Genomic DNA, 14,427 nt, shown 5'->3' with positions numbered 1-14,427 from the left:
ATAGTTTTCTATGAACATGTTGAGCTTTAACTTTGTTTACTCTTTCCAGCTTTATGCATGAGTAATATCTTCAACTCTGTTGTTATACGCCCAAGACTGCATGTATGCACATGCACCACAATTCTGTCTAAGCCCAAAATGTGACGTTGGCTGCAGGATTTGGTTTCCTCAAACTCTGGCTGCAGGCATTCCCTTTTACTTTTAAATAACTTATTGCGCTAGAGATGGTTGCAAAGATATGCTTGAAAGTGTGTTTGTGAACAAAGCCTGGTTAGATGTCTGTTGCTGGAGTGGTAACTGAATAAGATTTTCAGAGTCCAATGATGGAGCTTCTGTGTCCTGTGTAAGCAAAACAGAATCTTGTTGCTCCTTAAAGGCTGCCAAACTTATGATGGAGTCAGTTTGGACTCTAGTTTGCAAAACGTATGCCATAATAAATCTGCTAAGGTGCCACAAGACAGATGATTTTTGCTACCACACAGGGAGTGGTGCTTTACAAAGCTCTTTGGCTTTGTTCATGATTAGCAAAACCAGAATATATGTATAAACATTGCAGAATAAACGGAGCAAAACATATGTTTTACAAAATTGCACAATGAGTTTTCATGTGCATGATTTATGGAAGCTTCAGAATTCAACTGATTTTGGCATAGAATTTAATTCATTTTAGGGCAGTTCACACACAGCCCTAAACACTTCTTAAAAGTGTGAATAAATAGAGGTAGTTTTTTTTTCTTTTCTTTTTTCTTTTTTCTTTTAAAGGGCTGTTCTCTGTTTAAAGAAAGCTGAAATGGTTTGAGTATTTGTCTATCAATCTACCTTTTCATCCATTTGCATATAGGTAAAAACAGTACTACCTTCTTTGTTAGAGATAGTATGCCTCTGGATGTCAGTGGCTTGGGAATCATAAGTGAGGAGAGCAGTGGGGCACTCAGGTCCCCTCTTTGGGGCTTCCCATAGGCACCAGGTTGGCCATCGTGAGAACAGGATGCTGGACCTGATGAGCCCTTGGCCTGACCCAGCAGGGCTCTTCTTATGAAGTCTGAAGCAAGAAGCTTACATTTTTAGGTTTTTAGTGATGCTGCATTTGTCCTAGGTGGCATCCACTTGGAAGAGTCATTCCCTCTTCTTTGTGGTGGCTCCTGAAATGGTGATTGACAACTGCATTTTTAAAAAGTATTTAAATTAAAAAGAATCAGGGACCATTCTTATTGACATTCAAAAAAGCAAACAGTGTTGCTGCTCTTAAAAAAACAAAACAAGCTTAGGTCATTCTGCCCCCCCCCCATGTTGAACTGAATACTGTAGAAATTGATCTGCCCATCACAAGCATTTTGCCTCCTTGTGGGATGGGAATATGACCTTTAGAGCTGGTTGCATTTGCCTGAGGAGATGCAGATGCTTTTGTGATCCCTGCTGTGGCAGAACTCTGATGGGTGGTCTCCAATACAGGTGGAACTTGAATAATTCAGAGCGCTACGCTCTGCAGTATGTGGATGGGCAGCAAGCGTACATCACAGAATCGGTGAGTACATTTGGCTTATATCATTGATCTTTCCTAGGGGTTGCCCCCTGCTTGATCCTGTATTCTGTGCCAAATTTTGATTGTGCAACCATTTTCTTTTCTTGTTTTTGCCAGAATCGCGGGGAGATTAAGAATGGGAGCATTCTGCAACTGACCACCGCTCCGGTAGGCTCAGTTATGCAATTGTTAAGATGAAAAATGTACAATGAGATAACTGTGGTCCCTCGATAACTGTGTCATGCCCACTTTGATGGGCAGCTCTCAGAGGGTTGACCGTGCATCCATGTGGCCCTTGACCAGAAAAGGGTTAACTGCTCCTTTACGCCAACTCTGGTATAAAGAAGGAAGTGCAATACTTCCATCTGTTTCTGATGTTCAGGCTGTGAGTGATGTTGCTTACACAATAACCATGTGTCACCATCCAGCCACCCACACCCAAGGAAGGTGTCACTTAGATTTGCAGAAGGACCAAAGATCTGTAGGAGGAATAGCTCCAAGCAAGAGGTGAGGGTAGGGACACAGGAAACAGTCTAGTCAGGATTGAGCCCTAGAATGCTGATGGACTGAATTGCTGGTTGGTGGCATGTGAGAATGGAAGCACAAGTGAAAAGGGAAATATAACAGCATACTCTAGAGTAGGGCATGGATGTCTGGCTGGCACGCTCCACAGGAGTGTTCCATACTTCAACATTTTGTTGCAGTTCTCACTTGTTCTGCGTATCTACTTTTATCTTGCATGATTTTTTAAAGCATTTTTCAGATGTACCCTCCTTGCCTGAGTTGTGTTTTTCACCCTTTCCTAAATCTATTTTGTTCATTTGTTCTATTTAAAAACATTTTTATACTGCCATTATAACAGAAGAAAACTCCTCCCGGTGAGATTTAGAATTAAAATATGATCAGAATGCAATAAAATATTTAAAGTTCAGCAGAAAAGCTCCACAAACATCCAGCCCTAGAAATACCAAAATATAAAAAACTTTCTCCGACCATAATGCAGTAAAGATGGTGATGAGGCAAACAACAACTGGCTCCTTTAGATGGAGAATGAATGACACCCTACTTAGAGATGAGGAGATTTGCAAGAAGGCCCAAAAAACTTTGAAAGATTATTTTGAAATTAACCTCAGGACTAAAGTAGAAAAAAGAATAGTATGGGACGCAAGCAAAGCCGTGATGAGAGGGTTTCTGATACAACAAAATACATTGAAGAAAAGAAAACAAAACGAGAGGAAGGAAAAAATTTTGGAAAAGATAAGAGAAGGGGAAAAGAAACTAAGATTGAAGCCAAAATCACAAGAGATTCTAAGAGAAATTAAATTTTATCAAACACAATAGATGGAACTGACGAATCAAGAACTAGAGTGGAAAATTAAGCAAATGAGACAAAAGACTTTTGAATCTGCTGATAAATGTGGCAAGCTACTGGCTTGGCAAATAAAGAAGAGACAAAAACTCAACACGGTAACAAACATAGAAGTGGAAGGAAAGAATATAAGCAACCCAGCTGAAATTAGAAACTGTTTTCAGAACTACTTTAGACAACTTTACACACAAGGGCCGCAAAAAGAAACAGATATACAACAATTCCTCGAGAAAAATGGGCTGAAAAAGATTTCGCAGGAAAGTAAGACAATTTTGAACCAGGAGATAACAGCACAGGAAATAGAAGATGCCATTCAAAATATGACGTTGGGCAAATCACCTGGACCGGATGGACTGACTTCCAAATATTACAAAGTTTTGAAGGAAGGACTTATACAACCTTTGAAGGAAGTCTGTAATGAGATCATGAAGGGGAAAAGGGCACCCGATACGTGGAGAGAGGCCTACATTACACTTATACCAAAGACAGAGACTGAAAAGACCCAACTTAAGAACTACCGACCCATCTCCTTACTAAATGTGGATTACAAAATCTTTGCTGATGTTTTAGCAAAGAGACTGAAAAGAGTTTTGGTGGAGGAGATTCATGGGGACCAAGCGGGCTTTCTCCCGAAAAGGCATTTGTCGGACAATGTAAGGAATATAATTGACATTTTGGAGAAGCTGGAAGTGAATATAAACACTAAGGCTGTTTTGATATTTGTGGATGCCGAGAAAGCCTTTGACAATATTTCTTGGAGTTTTATGTTGAAGAACCTCCGGGGGATGGGGGTAGGCCAAGGGTTTGAAAATGGTATAGGTGCAATATATTCTGAACAGAAAGCAAAATTGATTGTAAATAATGTTGTAACAGAAGAGTTTAAGATTGAAAAAGGGACACGACAGGGGCGCCCTATTTCCCCATTACTTTTTATATCGGTCCTTGAGGTTTTGCTTAATATGATCAGGAGGGACCAGTTGGTTAAAGGCATTCAGGTCGGAGTCAAACAATACAAATTGAGAGCATTTGCAGATGACCTGGTACTTACATTACAGGAGCCAGAAGCTAGCACGAAAAGAGTTTTGGAAATAATCCAAGAGTTTGGTCAATTGGCAGGATTTAAATTGAATAAGTTAAAGACTAAAGTATTGGAGAAAAATCTAACACAGATTGAAAAAGAAAGGTTTCAGAATGAGACGGGGTTGTCTGTGGTTAAAAAAGTGAAATATTTGGGGATAAACATGACAGCTAAGAATGTGAATTTATTTAAAGATAACTATGAAAAAATTTGGACAGAAGTGAAAAAAGACTTGGAGATTTGGTCAAATCTTAAGCTTTCCTTGTTAGGTCGAATTGCAGTTATAAAGATGAATGTATTGCCAAGAATGTTGTTTTTGTTTCAAGCATTGCAAATAATGGACAAAATGGATTGTTTCAAGAAGTGGCAAAAAGACATATCTAAATTTGTCTGGCAGGGCAAAAAGCCCAGAATTAAATTTAAGATATTAACGGACTCAAAGGAAAGAGGGGGGTTTGCCCTGCCAGATTTTAAATTGTACTATGAAGCGGCAGCTTTCTGCTGGCTGAAAGAATGGCTGCTTCTTGAAAACACAGACATTTTGGATTTGGAAGGTTTTAATAATATTTTTGGGTGGCATGCATACTTGTGGTATGACAAGGTTAAAGCACATAAAAGTTTTAAAAACCATATTGTCAGGAAAGCATTATTAAATGTCTGGATCAGATATAAAGATTTGCTGGAAAGTAAAACTCCAAGGTGGCTGTCGCCAATGGAAGCTAAGGCAGTTAAAAAGTTAAACATGGAGTCTAAGTGGCCAAGATATTGGGAAATTTTGGAAAAGGAAGGGGACAAACTGAGATTGCAGAGTTTTGAGAAATTAAAAGGGAAGGTGAGAGATTGGTTGCACTATCATCAAATAAATGAAGCGTTTAAAGTGGACAGTAAAATTGGCTTTCAGGTGGAAAAATCAAAATTGGAAACAGAACTGTTAGAACCCAGTACTAAGAATTTGTCAAAGATGTATAATTTGCTGCTGAAATGGAATACAGAAGATGAAACGGTTAAATCAGCTATGATTAAATGGGCTCAGGACATTGGTCATAATATTTTGTTTGCTGATTGGGAAAAGTTGTGGACCACCGGGATGAAATTTACGGCATGTAATGCCTTAAGAGAAAATATTATGAAAATGATCTATAGGTGGTACATAACCCCAGTCAAGCTTGCAAAGATTTACCATTTGCCTGACAATAAATGTTGGAAGTGTAAAGAAAAGGAAGGTACATTTTTTCACCTTTGGTGGACGTGCCCGAAGATTAAGGCATTCTGGGAAATGATCTATAATGAACTTAAAAAGGTATTTAAATATACTTTCACCAAGAAACCAGAGGCCTTTCTCTTGGGTATTGTTGGCCAAGGGGTGTTAAAGACAGATATAACTTTTTTTATGTATGCTACAACAGCAGCTAGAATACTTATTGCGAAGTACTGGAAGACGAAAGATCTACCCACACTGGAAGAATGGCAGATGAAGATGATAGACTACATGGGCTTGGCAGAAATGACGAGCAGAATCCGAAACCAGGGAAGAGAAACAGCGCAAGAAGAATGGAAAAAATTCAAGGACTATTTAAAGAAATATCATAAAGTTAATGAAAGTTAGAAAGATGATGGACTGAAAGTAAATGGTTACTATTAGTAATGGTTAAGACAAGGAGAACAAGGAAGGTTAGCTTAAACTTAAATTAAAATAAGGGAAGATTTGCTGAGTAATTGATAAGAATTTGGAATACAGAAAAGGGAGGCATGAGGAAGTCGGGGAAGGAAGGTATAAGAAATTAGGATATGAAATGGTACATGTTTTTTGTTTTGTTTTTGTTTCTGTTTTTGTATGTTTATGTATGTTCATGTATGTTATGTTTATATGGAAAACTTTTTGAATAAAAATATTATAAAAAAAAAAAAATAGAAATACCAAAATATAGTATGTAACTGCGACAAAAGGCAAAAATATTTGTGGTCCTTGCTATTGTCTTGTTTTTATTGACTTGTGTTCTTCAACACAAGTCAATAAAAACAAGACAATAGCAAGGACCACAAATATTTTTGCCTTTTCTGTAAGGAAAGCCCTTTAATAGTTTGCTGTCTCCATTTTTCGTTCTTCTTCCACACTGAGATGGGGGACCTGGAATGGTGCATGGTATTCCAAATGTGTCTGCTGCTTGGATTTGTATAAAATTAAAAAGCCAAAAATTCTGCTTGGCAGGACCAAGAGGCAGCAAAGTTACATGGCGGGATTCAAAGCAACAATGTGGACGTGAAGTCTGAGTCTCTGAAGAAGCTGGCAGGCCTCTCCCGAGACGTCGCCTTTGCCCAGGAGTTCATTAGCAGAAACGGCCTCAACCAGCTCTTCCTCATTGTGGAAGAAGATAACAAGTGAGTATCCCAGGTGGGGAAAGGAAGCTTCAGAGACCCCAAAACTTCAGAGGGGAACATAGGAAGCTGCCTTGTACCAAGTCAGACTGTTGGTCCAACTAACTCATTACAGTGGTACCTCGGGTTAAGTACTTAATTTGTTCCGGAGGTCTGTACTTAACCTGAAACTGTTCTTAACCTGAAGCACCACTTTAGCTAATGGGGCCTCCTGCTGCTGCCGGAGCACGATTTCTGTTCTCATCCTGAAACAAAGTTCTTAACCTGAAGCACTATTTCTGGGTTAGTGGAGTCTGTAACCTGAAGCGTATGTAATTCGAGGTACCACTGTGTTTGGGGAAGGGTTAAAGTAGCATTCCTTCAACTGCAGTCGGAATCAGGATTCCCCAACTCCCCACCCAGCTGCAGTTTGGGGCATTGGAGGAATAAAAGAACAGACCTAGGGAGACGATGCAGTTTGGAAACAGGAAAGATTAAAGCCATAGAGTTGACAGACACAAATGGCTGGTGAAATCTGTACAGGCTGCAGCTAGTCAAGATAGCTGTGTGATAGGCCATCTACACCTGGAAAAGTTATGTTAAAAACAAAAAAGGAAGCCTACCATGGAAAACATAGGGAGAGCATGTTAGGATTAAGATGTGACACAGGATTCCCCATAAAAAGTGGCTAAAGGCAGTGTGTCTATTCCATAGTAACTGCCCATTGTAGAACCAGCCCCCAACACCAGACCTAGGGTTTTTCATTCCTCCCATTGTACATGGTTCTCCCCCCATTTTCTTTTTTCTCCATAGCCATGTTATCCTTCCAACAACCTTACAAATAACTGCTTTGACAGGGTGTTTTTTTGAAAACACACACAGATGACAACAACAACATCCAAAAATCAAGTGTTATATAAATGTTATGAAATAAATAAATAAATAAAACCTGTGAGGTAGGATAGGTTGAGAAAGAGAAACTATAGTAAGGGAGGGGGCGGAAGGCAGCAACTGTACAGAGTAGTACTCAGTGAAGTTTTATTCAGAGCAGATCTATTGAAATTAATGGACCTAGTCATGTTCGTTCATTGCACTGTGTCTACCCTTAGTAAAACTTTGTTGACTCTCACCCATAAACGCTCCAGAATTAATCAAAGAATTTTTTTTAATGTTTGAAGTAAATTTTCTTTCCATATTCCATTTGCCAGATTTGGGGTTTCTGGGGGCAGAAGTTGAGGTTTTCTGAACTCTTCACCACCTGCTTGTGGTTTCTGAAGTTCTCCCTTGGCCTTTTCTAGGAATTTGAGCTTCTACAGAACTTCCTTCTCGTCACCTCTCGCTCTCCTTCTCTCTCTTTTTCTCCTTTGTCTTCCTTTCTCTTTCTCCCCCTCTCTCTTCCTTTCTAGGTGTCTCTAATGCATCCTTCCTGTCGTTTCTGGGTGTCTCTGTTCCAGCTGCACTTTGGCCCTCCTGGGTGGCCTCTCTGGGGCTCTCTTACCCTGTTTGCTGTCTGTTGCTCCAGTATAGGGGAGATTCTAGCCTATGCTCTGAAGGCCTTCGTGGAGCTGATGGAGCACGATTTCGTTTCCTGGGAGACTCTCAGTCCGGCATTCATCAAAAAGGCAAGGTTACCTATCCGTTAATGGCAGCTCTCTTGTTTTTGCAACCTATTGGAAACAAGCTCAAAGGCTTTGGGCATATCCACACCATACTTTTAAAGCACACCCAATATGCATTTGAAGCACATGACTTCTGCCAAAGAATCCTGGGAACTGTAGTTCCCCACTCACAGAGCTATAACTCACAGTATCCTTAACTGTAGTCGAGGTGGCAAGCCAAGGATCTGTGCACATCTGGAGCTGGCTCTGATGTTAAGGACTGAACCTAGGGTGTTCTGCTCTATAGCACCTCTATGCAAGTTCCCACACAGGATACCATATTTTCCGCTCCATAAGACACACTTTTCCCCTCCTACAAAGTAAGGGGAAATTTGTGTGCGTCTTATGGAGTGAATGCAGGGGGGAGGCAGGCAGGAAAAGCCCCCAAGAGCCACATACAAGCTCCACGCGGCTTTTGTGGGCTTTTCCCCAGGAGGGAGAAGGGACTGACACGGCCAGTCAGTCCCTTCTCCCTCCTCGTAGAAAAGCCCGCAGGAGGGCTTAAAGGGTGCACAGCTCTTGTGGGCTTTTGCAGGAGGTGGGGGTATTGCCATAGCCATGTGCAGCCCCTCCGGCTGGGAGAGGCTGTGCACGGCTATGGCTTCTTTAGCTGCGCGCAGCCTCTCCCGGCTGGAGAGGTTGCGCACGGCTAAAGAGGAAGTCAAGACAGCAAGCGGGATGGATCCATCCCGCTTGCTGTCTTGGCTTCTCCCATAGCCAACCCTCTGGTTGAAGAGGTTGCGCACCACTAAAGAGGAAGCCAAGACAGCGAGCTTTTTTTTCTTCATTTCCCCCTCTAGGTGCGCCTTATGGTCCGGTGTGCCTTATGGAGCGAAAAATATGGAAGAGTGCCTTCAATGCAGGGGTGGTGCATCCCATTTTCCACTTGAGACGAAATGAGAAGTGCTGCCTTGCCCTGCTGCTGCACCACTCACACCGAAGCATTCCTAGGTTGCGTGGTGCAAAGTGGTGGTGATGATGGTGGCAGGTTCTGGCGAGATCTCATGAGATTTCGTTGAGATCTCGTGAGATCTCACAGGAAGTCAGCGCTGATGCTGCCATTGTTTCTGCACTGTCAGTGGAGGTGGTGGGGTGCTGCCTTGGGGAGTGGGTTGGCCCTGCTCCAATACATCCTAGGAACTGTGAATCTTACCAGGATATTCTTACCAGGATATTGTCAGCTGTCTTGAGTCCTGGTTCTGGAAATAATTGGGATCTAAATAAATAAATAAAATCAATTATCTTCACCCTTGGAAAACTTCAGTTTCCAGGATTCAATGGGAGACGCCAGGAAAAACGTAGGTGAGGCTGGGGCTTTGGCTCCTCCCAGACTTATGATTCTGTCCATTCCTGTTCCTTGGCTGCAGATCGTGAGCTATGTCAACATAGTCCCGATGGATGCCTCAATCCAGCAGATTTCACTGGCCATCTTGGAGAACATGGTGCCGACCAGCCATTCTCTCTTTGAGCTGGTCAAGCAACAAGTGACTCTGGATCGTCTCATTGGCCTTTTGCAAGTGTAAGCCCAGAACAAACCACTGCCAATTTAGTTTTCCTCCCTACAGGTGCCATTTTTTCCCTTCTATTTCTACTCTACTCGGTTTTATTGCTCAGATGTCGGTATAAAAGCATTCTTCCCATCAAGGCCTCCATTGTCCGCTCTTTAAGCGCAGCCTTCCCCAACCTGGTTATCCTCCAGATGTTTGGGACTCCCATACAAGCTGTGCTGGCTGGGACTGATGGGAGTTGGAGTCCAGAACACCTGGAAGGTGCCAGATTGCCAGAGGAAGCTTTAGGAAGTCTGTCCTTGTGTGCCTAGTTAACAGCATGACAAGCATTCATCTGTAGGTTTTAGTACCTGCGTCTTGCAACTAACTAAATTTTTCATGCATTCAGCATGAATATACATGGGGACCTTTGGTACAGCACACAGGGGGTGCGGGTGAGATCCGCTCTCCTCCAGCATTTGAACAATACTAATCTTTTGCTTTTCCTCTAGAACGAACCAGCAGCTGCAGCTGAAAGCGATGGCTCTTCTTATTGCTCTGCTTCTCAATGCCAAAGAGCCCGACAGGAGGGTAAGGGAGATCTGTTGGCCCCAGAAGGGCAAGAGGAGGAGCAGGTAGTCCTTAGCCAGTGGTGTTGGTGTCGGAGATTCACTTCCTGTAGGAGATGGTAGAGCCCCCTCTAGCGGTGACAACAAATATTGGGGTGGGGGTGGAAAGGTAACACCCTCATTCCTAGTGTCTCCCAGTCTCTCCCAAGCAGACCTTTAGCCAGTGCATGTGTGCTTTCTTCTAGGTGTACAGCTATTGTGGATGTGCTAAATTCTGGACCATTAGTGGGGAGGGAGGGGAGGCAGTTAGAGCAGGTGTGACTAACCTTTTGAAACCCAAGGGCCTCACTGAAGATTGTCCATCGCCCTGTGAGATTTGCATGCCCGTGGTGGGCTTGGCCAAAGTGACTGATGCTCGCTCACTTATTTGTTCATCTGTGCATGCATACACACAACAGACATGCTACTTTCCATACATACACAGACATTCAGACAGGCAGAGACAGCCCGTTGTTCTTTAGCTGATCAGCAGAGAGTGGGGGGCAATGTTACCTTCCACATCATTTTACTTCCCTGTGGCATCACTGGTCTTGGAGGAAAGGAGCCTCTCTTAGCCCAGCACGGGTGTTAGATGGAAAAAAGGAGAGGAAAGGGCCTATTCTCCCTTTGGTGCAGCACTATTTCAAGAAGGTCTCCAAGGTTCAGGAAAGAGAGCTCCTCCTTTCCTGAGCCTCTTAGAACCTCTTTGCATTGGTGTCAGGCTGGAGAGCAAAGAGGTGCCTGGTCTTGGCAGAGGGCTAGCAGGCCATGAGTCACCACCCTTGTCCTGCAGCCTGCTTAGGGCATGCATGGGGAGCTTGTGAATCGTCAAGGGTGCCAAGTAATCTGTGGGTGGGGAACTTTGCCACCTGATGCAAGAAATTGGAACTTGGATGCTTGCACAGATGTGCTGGGGACCTGTGCACATGGCTGAAAGAAAGGTGGAGTGGGAGGTTTGTTTTGGGGCTGACTCCCCGACTCCTTTCTCCTTCCAGGGCATGATGGAGTATCTGGGGAGGAAGAACCTCCGGCAATTTATCCACAAGGTGAAAGCATGCAAGTGGCCTGCGGTGGGGTGTGTGGCATAGATTTCCTTGTCATAAGCATTGCGCTTTCTCACCTGTGTGCCCACTTCTCAGGCACAGGGATGGAGAAGCTTTTTTGGCCTGAGGGCTGCAATCTCCCAGGGGCCGCGTGCCAGTGGTGGCCAGGGCCAGAGGCAAAAGTGGGTGGGGCAACAAACAGGAATTGTTACCTTTGTACAACAGGCTGCTTTCTATGCACACCCCTCTCTAGCCCCCACCCCAGGCAAGCAAGAGTTTGAAGACATAGTTTAGCCAGGTAAGGAGGGTTAGGAGCTGGGCCTGTGATGGTGCAGCTGGGAAAGCCCGGGAGAGTCCTAAGGGCTGGATAGAGAGGATAGAGAGGCCCCTAGGCCTGAGGCTTCCCATCCCTGCTCTTACATTTTGACTGACTGGCCTGATTTCTCTGGGTCCTCACTCTAGCTTCCTCCCCTTCTTCTGTGGCTTCTCTTCTGCCCATTTCACCTTGGTGGATGGTACCCCTTGTCCCCACTGAGCTCTGCTGTGAGGAGTTGGAATATCGCATCAGGGGTTAAGGGGTGGGGGTTGGAGGGAAGGAAGGAGGACAATGCAAGTGACTCTGCTGTGCTCTGTCCTTAGAACATCATCCATGCCTCTGAGCCCATTGGGGATGAGATGGCCCACTACCTCTACGTGCTGCAGTCTCTCACGCTGAACCTCCTGGAGCAGAAGATGAGGACCCCTATGGACCCCTATTTACAGGTCGGCTCCCTTTTCCTCACTTTCATGGCTTGCCTCTCAGCTTCATTGTATTGGCCCAAAGTTTGATGGCCTAGGATATTTGGTCCCAGATTGCTGCGATCATCTGGAGTAGACCTCCTGACTGGTCCCACAGTTACCTCGTATTTAGTTTAGTTTTCCATGCCTTTTCCATGCCTTTTAGCTTAGCAACCACAGAACTTTGGAACACTCTTCGTGTTGAAATCTGTCAGTTCTGATATTTTGTTGCCTGCTGAAAACATGCTTGTTGTGCAAACCTGGATCAGCACTCCAGCACCTTCCCACTAGCCACCTCCCCCACCCCCCACACCCACCCCAGATTGGAAATTTGTAGGAGGGAAAAACTGTTCCACAGCAGAACTACACCTTCATTGTCTCACAAACAGTTCAACTCTCAGTGGAGTGGACTGGAGTTTTAGCACCTTGTAAATAAGTCCCTCGAGGGGACGCGGGTGGCGCTGTGGGTAAAACCTCAGCGCCTAGGACTTGCTGATCGTAAGGTCGGCGGTTCGAATCCCCGCGGCGGGGTGAGCTCCCGTCGTTCGGTCCCAGCTCCTGCCCACCTAGCAGTTCGAAAGCACCCCTAAGTGCAAGTAGATAAATAGGTACCGCTTTATAGCGGGAAGGTAAACGGCATTTCCGTGTGCGGCACTAGTTCTGGCTCGCCAGTTGCAGCTTCGTCACGCTGGCCACGTGACCCGGAAGTGTCTTCGGACGGCGCTGGCTCCTGGCCTCTTGAGCGAGATGAGCACACAACCCTAGAGTCGGTCACGACTGGCCCGTACGGGCAGGGGTACCTTTACCTTTAAATAAGTCCCACAGAAATTGTAACCCTTTTGGGGGCTGGCTGAGAAGGGGTGGAGAGCTCCGTTCTCCTGTATGCCTCTGTCACCTTGTCACCTTGCCAGTGTTTAAATGGAAGCTTGCAGAAGGTGCCAGGCTCATTGCCCAGCCTCTCCAGCTCATAAGGCAAACCCTGCTGATATTCTCTGTGCAGGATCAGAGGGAGCTCCTCCAGTCCCTGCGACATGCGGCCTTTGTCTCCGAGAACGAATCCTATGCCAGCAGCTCTAACACTGAGCGCCGGCACTCCCTTTGTGCCAAGGAGTTCCGGAAGCTGGGCTTTGTGGTAAGTTCCTCATAGACTGGGGTGGAGGACCCTTTTCAGCTCAAGGGTCGCATTGCCTCTTGGGGCCTCATGCCAGGGGTTGACGGGGCCAGAGGCAAATATGTACGGGGGGGGGGGGCAGCAGCTGTGGCTCTTACTTCAGGACAGCTGACTACACGCCAGCTTTGCAGAAATCAGAGGTTTCTAGACACTCCTTTGAGGCAAGCAGGAGGCATTGTCACAGTTCAGAAACACATTTCAGCTTGGCAAAAGGGCTCAAGGAGGGCCAGGGAAGGGCTGTGCCTGGGTGATGGGTAACAGTTCAGATGTCCTGACAGAGAGGCCCAGAGGGTCACATTGGGCCTCTATGCCCGGTATAGATTATATGCCACAAGAAGAGAGCACAGCAAGTATTCAAAGTACCTGCAGGGCAAGTTTTGTTGAGAGGGTGGCATCGCCTGTGTCGGCACCTAACGGCTGCCAGGGTTCCAGAACCAAAGCAGGGCCCACCGCTGACCCAGCAAGCCAGTCAAAGAGACCAAATTTCATGTCTTCGTCAGACTCTTCAGACACCTTCTTGACTTCCACCTTGGCTGGGACTGCTGACACCTGCATTGCCCTCCGCGGCCCCTGCTTTTATAAATATTTGGCCCAGCTCTTCAGGCAACCCTCGGCAGCTGGGTCATGCCGGCATTTTATTTTCTGCCATGGTGGCTAGGCCCAGCCAGACTTGTAGTACTGCTACTCATCCCTAAGTCAGCTTGTCAGGGCCTGGCAGTGAAGGAGAGCCCTCTACCCCTCCGCATTTTGAGCCACTGCCTCTTTATTGTGTCTTTTGTGTTGTTTTGTGTGTGTCTCCTCCCCTCCCTCACCAATCTAAGCAGCCCTAATATTGTGTTATGTCTTTCTTTTTCAGAATAACACTAACCCTGCCCTGGATTTGCAGCGCAGCCCTCCAGGGCTCCTTGCTCTAGACAGCATGGTCTATTTCTCTAGACACTTCCCAAGTGCCTACAGCAGGGTAATGGAAGAGCTTGTTTGCTTTGTGACGCTGGTCCTTTCCCTCCCTCTTAACTTATAGCAGAACTTCAGGAATCAGTAGCAGCCATGTGCTTTGGATAGGGCTGGCTCCAGGTTTGAGATGCCCCCACCCTGGGCAGAGTGTCCCTCTGGTGGGCTTTCCTCTGCGATGGGGAATAAATCTGGTTTGATTCAGAACTTAACAGAAACCTACCTGATTTGCACTTTCTAAAACAATAGGCAAACTGAAGCACAGCTATCCTTCCAAATTTGCCCCTCTCTGAATTTCATGACACTGTTCTCCAACTAATATAATATAATATAATATAATATAATAACATAATATATAATACTGCCTCCCTGAGCTTGCTTTTCAGACTCTTGGAGGCCTGAGGAGGT

At 45.0% G+C, this 14,427-nt stretch overlaps 1 protein-coding gene across 3 annotated transcripts in view; it reads left to right on the top strand.

Moving 5' to 3' along the window:
• ELMO3 (engulfment and cell motility 3) overlaps window positions 1–14,427 on the top strand; it is a 28,242-nt gene that overhangs the window by 1,787 nt on the left and 12,028 nt on the right. For all 3 annotated transcript variants that reach the window (XM_053399703.1, XM_053399702.1, XM_053399704.1), the window contains 10 exons: window positions 1,453–1,525; window positions 1,640–1,690; window positions 6,179–6,348; window positions 7,847–7,946; window positions 9,350–9,501; window positions 9,982–10,060; window positions 11,073–11,123; window positions 11,760–11,882; window positions 12,898–13,029; window positions 13,925–14,029. In XM_053399703.1, the coding sequence (XP_053255678.1) occupies window positions 1,453–1,525; window positions 1,640–1,690; window positions 6,179–6,348; window positions 7,847–7,946; window positions 9,350–9,501; window positions 9,982–10,060; window positions 11,073–11,123; window positions 11,760–11,882; window positions 12,898–13,029; window positions 13,925–14,029 (1,036 nt within the window). The remainder of the gene's footprint in view (window positions 1–1,452; window positions 1,526–1,639; window positions 1,691–6,178; window positions 6,349–7,846; window positions 7,947–9,349; window positions 9,502–9,981; window positions 10,061–11,072; window positions 11,124–11,759; window positions 11,883–12,897; window positions 13,030–13,924; window positions 14,030–14,427) is intronic.

This window comes from Podarcis raffonei, chromosome 8, assembly GCF_027172205.1.
Source record: "Podarcis raffonei isolate rPodRaf1 chromosome 8, rPodRaf1.pri, whole genome shotgun sequence".
Lineage (NCBI taxonomy): Eukaryota > Metazoa > Chordata > Lepidosauria > Squamata > Lacertidae > Podarcis > Podarcis raffonei.
Note: the sequence above shows the minus strand (reverse complement) of the source record. Positions and strands in the feature narration are given on the sequence as shown.